Below are 18,146 nucleotides of genomic sequence, written 5' to 3' on the forward strand. Positions count from 1 at the left end.
TGAACATATTTCTCTTAAAAGTTTTAAAATTAAGCCCAAACCAATAAGTTGGAACTAATGTTATCATTCAAAGTTTAGCAGGATAAATGGCTCAGAACCAGGTAAAATAATTAGAAATACTACACAAGACAGAGAACTTCCCTAAATGGGAATCAACCCAAGGATTGGTTTTTTGATTGTGAATGTGATTCCCTGAAGAATAAGCTGAGAGGTACTAGTGATAGCAAATATGGCATATATAACAGAATAAAAACATCTCAATACTGGATCATTATTTCTTCTGAAACAGTACAAAATGCCATTTTAAATTTAAAAAGATTTACTTGTGTATATACTTCACATATAGAATAAAAGAAAAGTATGAAATAGCACTCATATGTCACAAAAATAAGATTCTTTTAAACACTTGGATATAGGTATCTTCATAGAGAGATGTGGACAATTAATTCCTATTTATATGTATAACCTTAGTCAAAACGTGTAAGCTTTAAAATAACAGGTATTTCAACAAATAAAATAGTGACTCCACCTACACTACTCCAGCAGTAAATATCTCTTGCATAAAATGACCATTCTATCAATCCTATAACTTATCCCAAAACTGGTACAAATATTTCAAGAAGTCTATAAACTCGTTTTTTTCCCCTCTAAATCTAACAAGTGCAATATGTAAAGATAAAAACAGAGAGTAAAATACTTTATATAGCTATTTCTTTTCTGGAAACTGGTAAAACATATCAGACAAAATAATTGATAAAGAGAAGATGCCTATAGATTCTCTTTTAAGGAAAAATTCTCTTTTAAGGAAAAATTCCCCCATATGGATTTCATTCTAGAGGTTGTATTTCCTCTTAAGCTGTTGTGGCTCTAAATATAAAGATGCACATAAATCAAAGGGTTTTTTTTGCCATTTCCTACATGAAGTACATTTGTAAACTATATGATGAAAAATAACGAAAAGGCATAAAGAATGAACTTTCAATTTGAATGTGCTAATACTAAAATGTTAAATGGTTTTTAAATAAGTAGACTTGACTTATCATTGACTTCTCATTTTACAATTGTGGATATAACATTTTTTAGAGGAACCTTCTACAAAACAGAAACTACTAAGGACAGAATAATGACTTTAAGAAGGAACTGGTAACCCTAATCTAAACTTCTGCAAACACTCAATTGTTGAGGCCTTTTTCTTCCTTAAGCTTTTCGATGTAGTGGCACAGTTTCAAGACGGTTCCGAGCTTCAACCCCATATACTTGATCATGTTGTCACTGGTCAGCAACAGCAAGGCCTTCCCATCAATTTCCTACAGAGAGAAGGGAATTACAATAATTAATAATATATTCATATTTAATCAGATTGGTTCTTTATATATATAAGAACATGTGCAACAAATCAGAGAGCAGCTCTTTCCAGTCTCAATGCATCTACTCTATAAAGACTGTTAAAAATATAATCTGCACAGTGAAGCATCATTTGGTAAAAATTTGGCCTAATATTTTAAAAATAAACTCTGTCAAACTACCTAAATTAAATACCATATGTTGAATTACATAACACATATCTATGAGAAAATAAGTAAAAACTATGAATGACAGAAATTCATTTCAGATGTTCATTAGCTTCCTGACAAGGGCTGGGAATGTGAGTATCTCAATGTCAATGCAAACTATAAACATACTATACAGTGTTGTATTTTTGATAAAAATAATTAGTTGTCTGAAGCTAATTAGATGTGAAACTGCTGGTTTTCTTATCACAGTGAAAATGGCACATTAGATACATGGCCACTGACTGTATTCATTAGGACACACAGTAAAAATATTATTTGATAGTTGCAAGGCGCTCTTTTAAAATTTCGTATTATCTTAATTAACCAACTTACATTGCCTAAGGCATATTATTATTTGATTTTTTACACGCTCCAATTTAAAGAAAAAATTTTACTTAATCAAGTATCACTGTCTGAAAAGACCTGAAATCCCTTATAGTACCATCTTTGCCAAGCATCTTCTGTACATTTTCTACTAAGTAAAACTAGAAATGGAAGAAATTAGAACTTAAAATTTAGCCCAGGGCGTTGCTTTTTAAAGGGTCTGGTACAGCCTGAGGGCATCAGCATCATAAAACGTCACAAACCATATAAGGTTAACAGAATTGAATCCATTGGAATTAGTTGCTGGATATATTGGGTATCATAGTAAAAAGGCCACCCTGTTACAGATTGTAGTCGCCCTCTCCTACTCATGGTCCTAGGGCTGAGCAGGGAACAGGTTGAGGGGTGGGGAGGATCCTTGTATCTGTCTTTACAAAAGGGCGGTCCACCTGAAAGTGGCAATGCAGAACCATCCTCTTGAGAATGTGAGGCTGTTTAGAATATTAGGTACTTGGATTTCCATTTAAAGAAAGACCATTAACCTACTATTTAAGGATCTAATGTTGGGCAAAATAACCTTTCTCTTAAATGGCAAATTCAGTTGATAGGGTTCCCCCACCATCCACACAACTCAGTATCTAACTGAAAGGCCTGCCTGGAGATCAAAAGATACATTACAGGCTAGTTGTAGTGGCGAGCCCCTATAATCCCAGTGGCTGGGCTTGGGAGCCTGAGGCAGGAGGATGGAGAGTTCAAAGCCAGCCTCAGCAATAGCAAGGTGTTAAGCAACTGAGTGAGACCCTGTCTCTAAATAAAATACAAAATAGGACTGGGGATGTGGCTCAGTGGTTGAGTGCCCCTGAGTTCAATCCCCAGTAACCCTCCCCCCGAAAAGATACATTACATGTTGCTCAATGAGGCCAGAGAGGGAGCCTGACATCTGAGGATCCATATGGTTCAGAAACAGGATCACATCATCCACAGACCAGGTTAAAGGATCCTCCGGGTAGTCTTGGTTTATCACAATGGATTCAGATTGAACTGGTGAACTTGTAGCTTCACAATGAGGGGGAAAAAAAACACAAATCACTTGACCTGATCATTATCCTGAAAGAGATGTTAGGTTGGGAGTAATGGTCTAATTTCTGGAACCTTCACTTACATACCCAAGCAAGGACTCAAGACTCCAACTGTAAAATTAGTAAAAGCCTACATTAAAGATGATCAAGACAGCTGCATAAGAGCATCCCATATGACCGCCCCCAAACGGAAGCAGCTTCAGAAGTTCCCTTAAAGCTTTAAAAATTATAAAACAGACCAAGCAATTCAAGGCCTCTTGGGCCATACAGCAAAAGATCCATTACGTGGATTAAATTAGGTAATCTAACCTAACCCATTACATTCTTAAGTGTTTCAATGAATTTCTCTCAATCTCTCTAAATCAGGTTTATTTTACTAAATACAATGGAAACTCCCAAAATTTACCATTTTATAGTTGCTTAAACTTGTTCACTTTAATCAAGGAATTTCAACAACCCCATTATCTTGGAGGACCAAATTAGTTCTTTCACCAAATCTCTCCCATAGTTTCAATATGGATATTTTTAGCATCACTTTAATTCTTTATGGATTCCTGTCTCTTGTGGTTTAAACGTTAATTTGATTTTTTTTTTTTTTTTTTTTTGGTGCTGGGGATTGAATCCAGGGCTTATGCATGTGAGGCAAGCACTCTACCAACTGAGCTATACCCCCAGCCCTTAATCTGAATTTTAACAGGATTATTTTCTGCTGAGCTAAGTCAGAAGTAACTTTAACATTTTATTTGATTCTTCTTTCATGTTTAATTGCATAGCAATAGATGTTTTAGTTGAAGGTTTACTTGTTTAATAAAGAAATAACTGAGACATGAAGCAATTTAGGTACTCACACCTCAGCATGTTTTAGCTGTGCTGTTCACTAAATTGTGTTGACATTTCTTTGTGTCCTGACAAGTATTCATTCACTCAAGCAAAGCACTCGACTCCCTAAGGAGTGTGTGTGATAAGTGAAGAGGGTTTTGTCATTTGCAAGAGCCTCGAGGACTCAAAACAAATTTGATCTTCTGGGGTGTGGATTAGCCAAAGGCATGTCCTTTCTTTCCTATCATCTGCTCTCTGGTCATTCTAGGAGTATTTTGAGTTATTCATCCAGGGAAAGGGATAAAAATAACAATATTAAAAACTTCACAATGGGCTGAGTGTGGTGGCCCACGCCTGTAATCCCAGCAGCTCAGGAGGCTGAGGCAGGAAAATCGTGGAGTTCAAAGCCAGCATTAGCAAAATAAAGTGAGGCACTAAGCAACTCAGTGAGACTGTCTGTAAATAAAATACAAAATAGGGCTGGGGATGTGGCTCAGTGGTCAAGTGCCCCTGAGTTTAATCCCAGGTACACCCTTCCCACCTGCCTCAAAAAAACTACTTCACAATGGGGTCATTAAGGATATCAGTGATTAGTTGCTTAACACAGTGCCTTGTACATAATACATATTCAGTGAATAATAGTCACCCTTAATACCATCACCAGATCTCAAAATAGGAAACAGCTTCCACTAGCTCATATGGAGGATGTTAAAGAAGAGAGGTTAAATAGTGATATTTGTAACATGTGTCATTCCAAACTCACCAAAACCAGATGACATGTGGTGAGATGACAGAGCATGTGTATTCTCCAGCAAGCCTGGGTAATTCTTCATATCAGCGTTGGACTCTCCTCGGGCCAGTGCATTTGGAGTTACTGGCATGGAGGCTCCATTTGAGGACATTGTTATGGAAACTCCAGCAGAAGAGATGCTGCTGGTGCTGCGAGCCCCAGGGCTGGCAAAGCAGGACACTATAGAAGGACCATGTGTGTTGTCATCATTTCTGAGGTAGGTCTGGAATGAACGCCCAGAGAAGAGTGGTGGGATCGGTGGGCTATCTCTGAGGGATGACTCCTGATCCCTGATCAGGGACTCCTGCTCCATCTCCTGGGATTCCTCAGATTGAAAAGATGAGATCACAATGTTGCTGTCATCATTTTCTGGTCTGCGAACTGGTAAAGTCGGGCTGTAACTTTCAGGATAGGAGAATGAATTGAGACGTTCCTTCTTTTTTGCTTTTTGGACTTTAACTTTTTTAGAAAGCAGGTGATTATAATTTTTGCATGCAAATCCAAGTGGCTTCTGAAATGACACAAGCCCAACAATAATCAACAGTGAATAAAGAGAGAAATAAGGTCAGCATGGTGGCACATGCCTGTAATCCCAGTGACTCAGGAGACTGAGGCAGGAAGATCGCATAGAAGAGGCCAGACTCAGCAACTTAGCGAGGCCCTAAACAACTTAGCTAGACACTGTCTCCAAGAAAATAATAAAATGGACTGGCAACATAGCACCGTGGTACAGCACCCTTGGGTTCAATTCCCAGTATAAAAAAGAAAGAAAAAATAAGTAGTTAATATATTAATATTTATTTTACATAAAAACTATGTTACATTACTAAAATAAATGCTCTCTTGATTATATGATTAAATTTTATTCCTCTTCTGGCCTACATTTTAATTGTGTCTCACAGACTTTCTTCCTGTGCTGAGGATTGAACCCAGTGCCTCATTCATGCAAGGCAAGCACTCTACCACTGACCTACACCCTTAGCCCTTTAATTGTGTTTATATATTATGGGTACAAACATACAAATACTCACTACCATTCATTCATTTATTGAATTTACTGTCATGACACCAGCATTTTTCCTATAGAATTTCAGTTCCCCATCTGCTCCTACAAAGTACAGACCAGCCTTGCTAATCTTACACAGCTACTAATTCTCTAGCCCTTCTAACTGACTGGCAGCTTTACATTTATCACAGTTATAGAATACTTACGCGATAGTTCCAAAAGGATTTTGTACGCAGACGTTGGATTTTTGCCAACTTTCCATCAATGACATCAAATTTCTTATCCAGGTTTTGGATAGCATCATATATAACCTATTAAAAGAAAATGTATTATAGTTCCTATTTCAAAAGCAAAGTAAAATGTGTGAAAATGCCATGAAGCCAAGTTCAAACTGCTAGGCACAGTGAAACACATGTCTGTTCTGACTTGAAGCCTGTTGGTGACACAGAACCCTCTTGGCTCAGTCAAGGAGCCTCGACTATTCCTACACTACTCAAAGCCACATGGACATTGAAAGGATGCTGCCATTTCACATCAAGGAAGGTGCTATTTTAGGAAAGAAGTGTTCAAATCTGCTAAAAAGCCAAAGAGTCACCTTCTATACAAGAACTAAAAGACAGCAAGCGTTCCACACTCTATACAGAGCCAAATCCAACAGATGTGACTTTTGGCTTCAAAGTATTTTAAAATCATGCAGTCAACAATTAACCTTATAAAACCACTGAGTACATGTCCCCATATGTGCCCATTAGTATGTGAATGATACAAATCTGAGATTCTTGAAATACACAGAAATTTCAGGCAAAACCACACTTTTACTTAAAAGACCAGAAACATTTCTTCATTCAATCAAATAAACATTTACTAAAGCCAGGTACATGATGCATGCATGTAATCACAGTGACTCAGGAGGCTGAGGCAGGAGGATTGCAAGGTCAAAGTCAGCCTCAGCAACTTAGTGAGGCCCTAGGCAACTTAGTAAGGCTCTATCTCAAAGTAAAAAATAAAAAGAGATGGGGATGTAGCCCAGTGGTAAAGCACCCCTGGGTTCAATCCCTTGGGCAAAAAAAAAAAAAAAAAAAAAAATTTACTAAGGGCCTTCCACCTATAGGAACCACTTCACCAGGTGCTAAGACATTAAAAATACAAACAAACCCCCCCAAAACTCCTGTCTTGGGGGAACTCCCATCTCAGCTATGGAGAGAAGTAAAGAGACAATTTTAACAGAGCCTGGAATAGCAGTTCTCAAAATGTGGTCCCTGGACTAGCAGCATCAACATCACCCGCAGGCTTGTGAGAAATGCAAAATCACAAATCTGAGTAAGGGCACCAGGCTTTTTTTTTTTTTTTTTAACAAGCCCCCCAGGTAACCCTGAGACATATTCAAGTAGGGAAACCACTGACCTGTGCACTGGGACAAACAGTGTAGGCTCTAGGGAACACAATTGGCTTTAATACTAGAATTCTAACACTTACTAGCTTTATGCTTATTTGACCTCTCTGTGCTTCAATTTCCTCATGTACAAAATATGGGATGAAAATGTCTTAGGGGTTCTACTGAAGACAAGAACTTTGCTAAAGCATTGTGTTAACACCAATGATAACACAAGTACACAATGACAGGTCCAACAACCTTCAGTACTCTATTGGCATTCTTATTGTTTTTATTATCACCAGTAGCATGGTGCAGGTATGAACAGGAGGCTAAGAATGCCCAGAAGAGCAACACTGAACCTGGGCTGGCAGTCAGGGAGGATTTTCAGAGGAGGTGATGTCTGAGCTGAGAATTTAAAGGTAAAAAAACAGCAGCCAGGTAAAGATACATTGGAAGGGCAGAAAGGGCAGAAGAAACAGCATCTTCAAAAACACTCCAAAAGAGAGAAAACAGGAAGCTAGACATTTAGCTAGCAGTATAAAAGACATCCAAGGAGCTGGGTTGTCAAGGAGGGTGAGATTGAGGGCAGCAACTAGGAGGGATGTTTTAAAGCTGTGGGAGGATATTCTGAGGGAGGGAGTTACAGAGACAGGGCTGGAGACACAGGAAGGGAGAGATGCCCCCCCAGGGAGGTCTCAGCACAGGGAAGAGAGCCTGCCAGAAACCAGTGGAGGGACCAGCCCTAGGCAGCACAGGACACTGTTTTTATCCTATGGGGAGGAGGAATCAGAACAAGGATGGCTCATCTCCAATAGGTGTGCTGGCTGTGGGGACAGAAATCAGGACTGGAAAGATGGTTGCCTGGGTTCTCCAGTCTCCAGCAAAGAAGAGGCAGCAGAGTGTGTGGTGCGAACTCTCACAGTAGAGTGGACTGGGGCTAGGGAAACGACCCTTCGAAGGAGACAGCCCAGGGCTCCCAGCCTGCTGGCCTAGAGCTGGGAACCCAGCAGGTGCCTGGCAAGGGTGGGAGTCCGGGGAGGGAACTGGGAGGAAGGAAACAGAAGGGTAAAGGGCTGCACCAGGCGGTGAGAATGGTAAGGAAGGAGGCAGAAGATGGCAAAAGGCACACATTCGGAGAAATGCCCCTGTGTGTCATTTGGGGTAGAGCTTGGGGACCTGGGCACTTCTTATCTAAGATGTCATATCCCATCCCAGCTTGCACAACTACTCAGAGACCTTGGTTGAGCAGTGCAGAGGCCTAGGAGGCTGCTTAGGCAAGGGACAAGAGCCCTGTCCCAAATCCCAGCCCTCTTCCTTGCCTCTCCAGCACCTCTGCACAGCTCTGCCCATCCCAGGCTCTAGGTCCTACGGGCACTAGTAAGAATGAGAAAGACACACACGGACTTTTACTTTTCAAAATATGCTAGTCATTCTATTTAAGAAACTTTATAGGTGAACATTTTTTTCTTCATAAACTGTCATTGCCTCTGGGGTATGCAGCTTACAAAACCCTTGATAATTATAAACTTCTATCAAACTCTACCAACAAGCTAACCTAGAAAAAAAATCTCAAAACTATGTAAGATTGGGCTGGGGTTGTGGCTCAGCTGTAGAGTGCTTGCCTAGCAAGTGTGAGGTACTGTGTTCGAGCCTCAGCACCATATAAAACAAGTAAATAAATAAAATAAAGATTAAAAAAATATGTAAGATGAGCTGGACACAGTGGTGCATGCCTGTAATCCCAGGGACAAGGGAGGCTGAGGCAGGAGGATAGTGAGTTCAAACCCAGCCTCAGCAACTTAGTGAGGCCTTAAGAAACTCAGTGAGCCCCTATCTCTAATATATAAAAAAGGGTTGGGGATGTGGTTAAGCACCCTTGGGTTCAATCTCTGGTACCAAATCAAACTAAACCAAACAAAAACAAACTAGGGCTGGGGTTGTGGCTCAGTGGCAGAGCGCTTGCCTCACACTTATGAGGCGCTGGGTTTGATCCTCAGCACCACATAAAAATAAATAAATAAAATAAAGGTACTGTGTCTGTCTACAACTAAAAATTAAAAAAAAAACTATGAAAGATGTACTCCTAAAAACACTTATAGGCTGCCATTTTGTTTCAATGGAGATATCTTGATATGCAGTGAGGCACATACTAAAATCCACTCGGATCAGTCAATGTTCTCTAGACTTTTTAGGGAACTTAATTCGATACTGAGCAAACTAGATGAAAGAGACACAACTAAATTTGGTTATTAATGTTTTATTTTAAAGCGCCTAAGATCCAAGTATTGTTGATTCAAAAGTTTTACCTGCAAATGCTATTCAAACTAGAAACTGTTTAAAATCATCACAATGGGGTGGTAATCATAAATGCTTTAATAAGGTGAAATTTTAAATAATTGTACAGGTTCTCTTTATATGAGATAAAGAAAATTTTAACTTTAACATTTTAGAAAACCACAGTAGAATGAATCTGACATAACACTCCTATGTTCATGTATAAATACATGACCAATGTATCTCCACATCATGTACAATGACAGGAACGGGAAGTTATACTCCATGTATGTATACTGTGTCAAAATACACTCTACTGTCATGTATGCCTAAAAAGAATAAAGAAATTAAAAATTTAAAAATAAGAAAAAAAAATTTTAAAAAACCACACAGAAGGAACAGAACATCGTACCTGACAATGGGTAAGGATATCCAAAACGGTTTTCTGCTCCTCATCATTGTAGGATGTGTCCGATAGGACATTTTCCTGCTATAATATTTTAAAAGTAAGCAGTTAATGCTTTGTTTCAGTAAGACTCCCACTGAATGCTAGGGGAGAAAAAGGACTTGATATTTATCTCTTTAATATTGTTTTTATTTTCCATCAACCTTTCAAAAGACAATTTAAAGCAGAGACAAAAATTCACATTATTCTGATAATGGAAATGATAACTGCCCATTAAGAAAGGGATCACAGGGGCTGGGGTTGTGGCTCAGTGGTAGAGTGCTTGCCTAGCATGTGTGAGGCACTGGGTTCCATCCTCAGCACCACATATAAATAAATAGTTACTATGTCCATCTACAGCAACAACAACAAGAACAAAGTGTGCTTTCCCTGTCTCTTTTAAAAGAGTCTGAAGACTCACCCTGTACTGAGCTGAGTCCCCAATTCCCCTCACAAAATGAGATTTGTGGGTGTTTGTGGGAATTTTCACCAATGTAGAAAAATTCTTACATTGCTGTCTCTTTTTTTTTTTATCTCAGTACAAGAAAACAGTACATCCAAAGGAAAAAAGGAACAGGGGGGTGTCAGGGAAAGAATTTATCGGAAGAAACTAGGTTTGGATTACCAGTACGAAACTGCTCTGAATTTCCTAGGACAAGGGAGAAGCAAAATGGTTAAGAGCTTATTGTCTAAGGAAAGAAAGCATACAAACTCAGCAGAGAAACAGTTCCTTGAGTGGGAGTTTAAAGGACTTCCATAGTACATAAAAAATTGAGCTGCGTGCGGTGGCACATGCTTGTAATCCCAATGGCTCTGGAGGCTGAGGCAGGAGGATCATGAGTTCAAAGCCAGCCTCAGCAAAAACAAGGTGCTAAGCAACTCAGTGAGATCCTGTCTCTAAATAAAATACAAAATAAGGCTGGGGATGTGGCTCATTGGTCGAGTGCCCAAGTTCAATTTTTGGTACCCCCCCAAAAAAAAGAACTGAAATTTTTTTCTTTCAAATGGCAAATTTTAACATACTTGTCAACTAGCAATTAATATTACTTACGTTATTGAAAAATGTAGTGTTTGGCTCATATGCATAAAGAACAGTGTTATCATCATCATCTTCCTCTTCATAAGTTGGTATTTGTGTTTTGATCTGAGGAAAATTATTAAATAACTTAATAGGAAAGATAAAATACAAACTAAAAGAGATGTTGGGAACTTTAACTTCATTTTGAAGAAGCTTCAAAAGCCTATTACTGATATCAAAGGACCTATGCCTACTGTAAACACTGACTACACAAAAAGATGTACTTGCAGAACTGTGTTCTCATTAACCCCACTACACTACTGCACCATCTCCAGAGAGCTGAACCCCTTTTGTGCTTCAGGGTGGGAAGACTAGTCTTCTGCACTAAAACTGCTTTAAAAGCAAACATTTTTAACCATGAACAAAAGATAAAATGTTCCATGGCTTCTAATGACCTGATTTTTAAATAGTCCAATAGTGCCACTCTGTGGACAAAACAGAACACACTCAGGCACTCACTTTTTCTTGATAAATGAATCTCTAAATTACCTTAAAACATTCTTGGAATAAGACAAGGTAAAAATAAGTAAGGGAGTGTAAATAACTACTATGTTTTGGTATAAGTATTTATTCCAAGAATAAGTCATGAACTCTAGGAATAATTTTAAAATAAACACACATGGTAGCTATGTATGTCTTTGTTTCAAAATATATCATACATATTATCTGGATTCTCCTTGCACTGATAGGCAACCAAAATAATATGGAATTGGGGTATAGACTATGACCTATAAAATATTCTATCTCTTGTATAGTGCCTTATGCTTTTCAAAGTGTTTTCACATAATTTTGTTAAAAATGACTCTTGGTGGATATTTAATATTATTTCCAAAGGTGAAAAACATTAGGGCTAATGCAAGTTAAGAGTCACACAGACTACTTAGATGGCATTAATAGTCATTTCCTTATGTGACTAAATAAATGTGTTTTCTGTTAGGCCTCATTATGTATGCTTTAATATATTTTGGTTCAATTTGTAAGGATCAAGAAACAGCAGAATGTACTAGAACTGCAAAATTAGCACAATCACCTTGAAAAACTGTTTGGCAGAGTCTCATAAAGTTAAATTTACATCAACTCTTTAACCTTGCAATTCAACTTCTGGGTATTTACCCAGAAGAAATGTGAGTGGAAGCTCACAAAAAAACTTGCACACCAATCTTCACAAGAAGTATTATATATATCAGTCAAAATTCATGGTGAAAAATTTACTTAGGATCTATGCATAACACTATATGAAATTAAAGTGAATTTAGAAAACAATGACAGCACAACAAAAGGAATAAAGACATTTCAATTTGAATACAAACCACATCCATCTCACTGGAACAATTAGACATCATTTCTGTGTATCAGCAGATGGTCCACTTCCAGTGAGTTGAGCCTAATTAATTTTAAACTTGCTGAAGGGTTTATTTGTAAAACTGCTTAGTCACCTAAGACTGGTAAACCTCCTACTCCTGAAAAGCAATGCATAAAAAAGTTACTGTACACATTTACTACCTAAATAACTTTAATGTGGATATGTTCGAGAATAGCACTTCAAACTTAAGCTTTGTTTGAATTTTAAAGAGCGACAAAACAATTCTTCCATAGAAACTTAGAATAACTCTTTAAAAATGAAAGGGTTGGGGCCAACACAGTGGCGCATGCCAGTAATCCCAGCGGCTCAGGAGGCAGAGGCAGGAGGATCTCGAGTTCAAAGCCCAGCCTCAGCAAAAGCAAGGTGCTAAGCAATTCAGTGAAACCCTGTCTCTAAAGAAAATACAAAATAGGGCTGGAGATGTGGCTCAGTGGTCCCTGAGTTCAATCCCTGGTCCCCCCCCCCAAAAAAAAAAGTGGGAAAACAAAAAGAAACAAAAATCAACTCACCTATTTGAAAAAGTTTTTTAAAAACCCACAAAAAACAAAAAACAAAACAAAACAAACAAGAAAGGGCTACACTGCCCAGGTCTAGGAATAAAAATCAAAGTTAAGCCAGGCACGGTGGCACACGCCTGTGATCCCAGTGGCTCAGGAGAGCTGAGGCAGGAGGATCATGAGTTCAAAGCCAGCCTCAGCAAAAACTGAGCTGCTAAGCAACTCAGTGAGACCCTGTCTCTAAATGAAATACAAAATAGGGCTGGGGATGTGGCTCAGTGGTCGAATACCCCTGAGTTCAATCTCTGGAACCTCTCCCTGCTCCCAAAAAAAATCAATTCCAAATTGCTTAACAACTTAAAGTCCCCAGAGTACTGGGAACAAGTGAACAATAGAACACCACTGCTAACTGCTTTTGTAAAGGAGTTCAAAAGGCCTTTTTAAAAAATCAAACCCCCAAGGCCTTGTGCCTGCAAGGCAAGCACTCGACCCACTGAGCTATATCCCCAGCCCATCAAAAGGGCTCTTGACCTGGGGAGGCAGCATGCCTCTAAAAGGAGCACCAGGAGTTAGCTCTGGATTGGGCCCCACCACTGCCACCGTGTGGAGGAGAGAGACCCCTACAGACACTGCCTCCTCACCTGCAAGTGCAAACCTGTTCAGAGCGGCTTAAAGAAAACTTCACCTCTAAAATTATGATTAAACCTAAGTAAATGGATGTCAAATACAGCCAAAAGTCTAGAATTCTAGACAAAACAAGACACTGACCACAATAACACTGATTATGTACTAGAAATTCTATTTGAGCACCAGCATCACAGCTCCTGGGAGGGGTACATTAATAAAAAAGCTAATTTACTTTAAACCATCCTTAGCCACAGCAGCAATGAGAAGACAATTAAGAGATTCAGATTTCATCTCCTTCCTGTTTCCTCTTCCCTTTACTGTGGTTACACTAATGACCAAAGACCCAAAGGAGAGAAACCAAAAGGAGATGAAGAAGACAGGAGAATGAATCCCAGGTTAGAAATCCCAGGTTAGACTAATGCTGTGTAAAAATTCCAAGTTATAAAACACATCCAATTTGAGATGTAACTGCCATCAAATTTTATTTTTTAAAAAACTGTTTTTTTTTCTAACTAGAAAACAAACTTAAGCTCTGAATAATTAAAGTTATGAAACTTTGATGTATTCACAGCAATGAGAATAAACCAACTACTGTTGCTCTCAGCAATGATGAACTTTACAACCATAACCTTGAGTAGAAGACAACGCAAGAGAACACAGTATATGTTTCAATTAATAGAAAGCTCAAAAAACCAGCAAAAGTCACTCCAAACAGGGAGAAGTCACTCCAAACCAATACCTTAAGATACATCACAGTCACTTTAACATCTTAGTGTGCTATCTGGTAAATATGTCATGATTTATTTAACCAGTCCCCAGTTCATGGATATTCAAGTTACTTCTAAAGATTTGCTCTTACATGGAACACTGCAGAACAGTCTTGCACTGGTGCAAGTAGTTCTATGTAATAAATCCCTAGAAGTAGAACCAGTGGGTCAAAGAAATATCAATAGTATCCACATTTGAAAATTTAAACCAAGAAACTTTTTGGCATCAGGAGAATCTATTCAACTTCAAGGCTTAATTCAACCAAGAAACTTTTTGGCATCAATGACTTTTTCTCCTTTCATCTACTAATGTAGCATATTAATACATTTCTTAATATGCTTTGGGTGAGGGATACAGCTGATCATGGAAAATAGCATTCAATTTGTTGGTATTTTATTTAGAAACTGCATGTCTAAGCTCTTACATTAGTAAGAGGTACATTTCTCACAATTAATGAACCCATACTAGTATATTATTAACTCCTGGTATCAAAAGTGCTCTGCAAAATTAATTGGGAAGCCTTCCATTTCTTTTTACACTCTGAAAAAGTTTACATCACACCAGAAAGGTGTGCCTTAAAGGCTTGAAAGAGTTTGAATAAACTCTGTGCCAGACTTTATAACATTTTCTAAGTTCTTCCATGATTACTGATCCACTCAAATTATTCTACTTTTTCTTTGACAAATTGCTTTTATCCAGAGGATGATAATTTGATCATAATTTCAGAATTGTTAAGAAAATCACAATTTAAAATCATTAATTATTTCTAACTTAATTTGGATTTTCTCTTTTTCTTGGTTAAGTAGTCTATCTTGTTAATCTACTGACAATTGTATGGGGTAGGTTTTATTGTGATCACCATTTTCCTTATGAGAAAACTGAGGCAAAGAACTGTAATTCACCTAAGTCTCACAGCTAGTAAGGGTTGCAGCCTACCTCCACACTCAAGCTCCTTTTCTTTTCTATTAGTAAAACCACCTGGAATCCCATCCATAACAATATATAATAAAATCCAAGCTCCTTTTCTTCTCTATTAGTAAAGCCACCTGGAATCCCATCCATAACAATATACAATAAAATCCAAGCTCCTCCAGTGCCTCCCTACAAGGTCCTTACATAAACTGGACCCTGACTACCTGTCAGGTCACCTCTTACCACTTGCCCCCTTGTTCTAAGCTTAAAATATTTAAAACCTGGCCTTCTGCAGCCAAAGCAGGCCTACTACTATTATAGGCTCTTACATTCAGACAATTCCCCACTTGCATTAATTACAATGCTGCCAAATGTGGCCACAGATAGATAGCACTGAGCCTGACACAGCGCTCTTGACATTTTTACTTCTGTGGCACATTTACAAATCAACACTGACTTTGTATTATGTCCACAATACCCTGCTGTCTTTCCACCTAGGAGAATCTATTCAACTTGAAGGCTTAATTCAAGTTCCACTTCCCAAAAGCAAAGATGCTATGTCAACAATGACTCCATCTGGAGGTGACACTGTTTTCCTGACCACAAGAATGCTTATACTTTAACCCATTTTGTCCCATTGTTTCAGATGTGGAACACCTATAAAATTTAAATACAGCATATAATATGCAATAAGAATATAATTGAAATAGTAATTAATGTAGTACTATATACACCCTATGGTTCCCAATCTATTTTAATACACTTGTGTTAATTATATTGAAATATTCACAGAACTGAAAATTTGGGACTTAATGGGTTAAGGCAACTGTAGCACTTGTCTAGTTACATGAGAGGAAGCATCAAATAGCATTAAGACTTTAGGCTTGTGGCCAGAATACCTGGGTATGGATCTCACCTCCTCCACTTACTAGCTGTATGACTTTAGAAAACTTAAATTCTGTTTCCATTTTTAAGTCTGTATAATGGATATAACAGTACAAACCTCATACTTATGAGGATGAAACAAATTAATACACAGCATATGCTTAGAACAATGCCTGTTGGCTTTTATTTGCTTATTTGAATATTTGCCACATCTACCGAACATAGCTATTAGTCATGAAGCACATAGATAATGAACCTTCAGGGTCATAACATGCAATGTACATTCACATTGTACCTGTACACTTAGACATAACAACTCTTTTTTGAAAAAGAAATGTTACATCTTTTAAGTGCCAGGCATGATGCAAAGAAATGGGGTTTGTCAGAAACATTTAAATTCAAATTCAAATTGCTCTTTCTTGCAAAAGAACTGTTACATTTTTATTTACAGTGCCCAGGGCATGAGGCAAAGAACTGGGCTTTAGACAGCAACACTTGAATCCAAATTCGAACTGCAAAATTTGCAATTTCTCTTTAAACAGATATATAACTTCTCAGTGCCCCAATTTTCTAACCAGTAAAATTGGAATAATATCTCCTTCACTGGGCTGTGTAACACTCAGCATCATGCCTGTTTCATCACAGGTACACCATAAATTTTAATTCCCTTTGACGGTGTTCCCAAAAGGTACACGAGCACAGCTTCTACAACATTTTCTTAGAGATCCACCACTACTACATCAAGCACAATTTATTTCATTCTTTAAATTCAAAATCCTGCAAAAAATGGGTTTACCTAAAATAAAACCCATTTATATTTCATGTTAAAAACCTAAAATCCCAACAACATAAGAACAAGAAGACATCTGTTTTTTTAAGACACTAAAAAACTTTTTGTAGACATTAAATACACGTTAAAAACAATTTTAAAAGTTATGAAAAGGTTCACTCCGCCGCGCAAGGCATTCACTTGCCATCAATTTATCCCATATAAGCATAGTTCACAATGATGAGGCTGAAACGACGTTTCACCCCAGGAACTCTTCAACAAATACAGGGCAGACCGCTCCAATATACATATATATTTAATTACAACAAAACCTTATGTAAACACACCAACCCATCGCTTGCTAAAATTTCCGGTAACACTCTGAAAAGTAGCCCTTCCATTGTCCATATCCAACTTTAGAAGCTACAAAATCCGCCAAATGGGGATAAGGCAGCCAAAATATACCGCGTCGCCCAGCACTTGCTGCGAGCCGGACAAATGCTTGAAACCGCACCTAGCCCACATCTTGCTTTATAAAATACCCCGCGGAGAAGTTGCTATTTGTAAACATTAAACCGTTTTTATCACTTCATGTTATAAAACCCAGAGCATTCCAAACTTGGAGGCGGCAGAGGAAGGAGGCAAGCGATTTCCAACAGATTAAGACCCTAGTCTCTCAAAGGACCACATGGCAGGTATGGAAAGTTCTCCCGCTTCCCCGGAATCCCCATATTTTTCCTGGCTCCAGCACCCGCCCTCTAACAGCAAAGAAAAGGATCAACACGCGTCTCTACAACACCCCCGCATCTTTATTTTCGTGATCGTTTAGGTATTTACAATAAAACAGCGAGGCGGAACGGTCTTTGACCAAATGCAGTTATCTCCAAAGCCTCAAAATCTACACCGCAAAAATCTACAACTCAACTCGCGAGTTTGCCAATTCTTTAAAGTCAAAAAGTCTGAGTGAGAGTCTGGGTCTTTTCTCATTCCCCATCCGCCTCCGCCAAGTAACAGGTTGCAAAGAGAAGCAACTCGTCCCAGAAAGTCGGCACCAGCACTTTAAGTTATCAAATCTCAGAAGTTCACACGCGCCAGGGGCCCCGGAAGAGGCCCAGGAAAACACTCAACACCCCCCGCCGCCGCCCGAGCGCTCCGCTGAAATTTGAGGCAGTGAAGTGCAGACTTTCTTTACCCGTAAAGCCAATCCTCTTCCCCCCAAGAGTCCCAGCCACTAAGCCAAGTCGCTTAACGGTTGTACTCTCCTGACACCTAAGAAAGTTAAAGAGAAGGAAAAATATATTTAGACCTGTTCAGGTCCCGAATCCGCCAAACCAGCCTCCCCACGGAGCGGAAAACCCGCCCGCGGTGGCCCAAACTCCACCTTCCCGGTGGACGACGGTTATGGCCACTACAGAATTTGGAACGGTCCTTGTGCCGGAAACCAGGTTTGACCCCTGTGGCGCACACCTGTCGCGAACCACAGGGATGCGTTTGACACTGGAATGGACCAGCCAGCGCCCACGGCGAAAGTGTTTCCACGTGCGTGAATGGGGGCGGGACCAGTACAGAGAACCAATCGGCC

General features: G+C 38.9%; 1 protein-coding gene across 1 annotated transcript; it reads right to left on the bottom strand.

Moving 5' to 3' along the window:
• Positions 1-351: 351 nt before the first annotated feature.
• LOC113178490 (sex comb on midleg-like protein 1) lies at positions 352-17,982 on the bottom strand. The gene is made up of 8 exons (XM_077793967.1): positions 17,871-17,982; positions 12,054-12,203; positions 10,717-10,809; positions 9,633-9,710; positions 5,778-5,882; positions 4,539-5,076; positions 2,782-2,933; positions 352-1,307 (listed from the first exon to the last, which is right to left on the bottom strand). The coding sequence occupies exons 2-8, from the start codon at positions 12,084-12,086 to the stop codon at positions 1,173-1,175; spliced, it is 1,134 nt and encodes a 377-aa protein (XP_077650093.1). The 5' UTR covers positions 12,087-12,203; positions 17,871-17,982; the 3' UTR covers positions 352-1,172.
• Between the last annotated feature and the right edge of the window lie 164 nt (positions 17,983-18,146).

This window comes from Urocitellus parryii, chromosome X (assembly GCF_045843805.1).
Source record: "Urocitellus parryii isolate mUroPar1 chromosome X, mUroPar1.hap1, whole genome shotgun sequence".
NCBI classification, from domain to species: domain Eukaryota; kingdom Metazoa; phylum Chordata; class Mammalia; order Rodentia; family Sciuridae; genus Urocitellus; species Urocitellus parryii.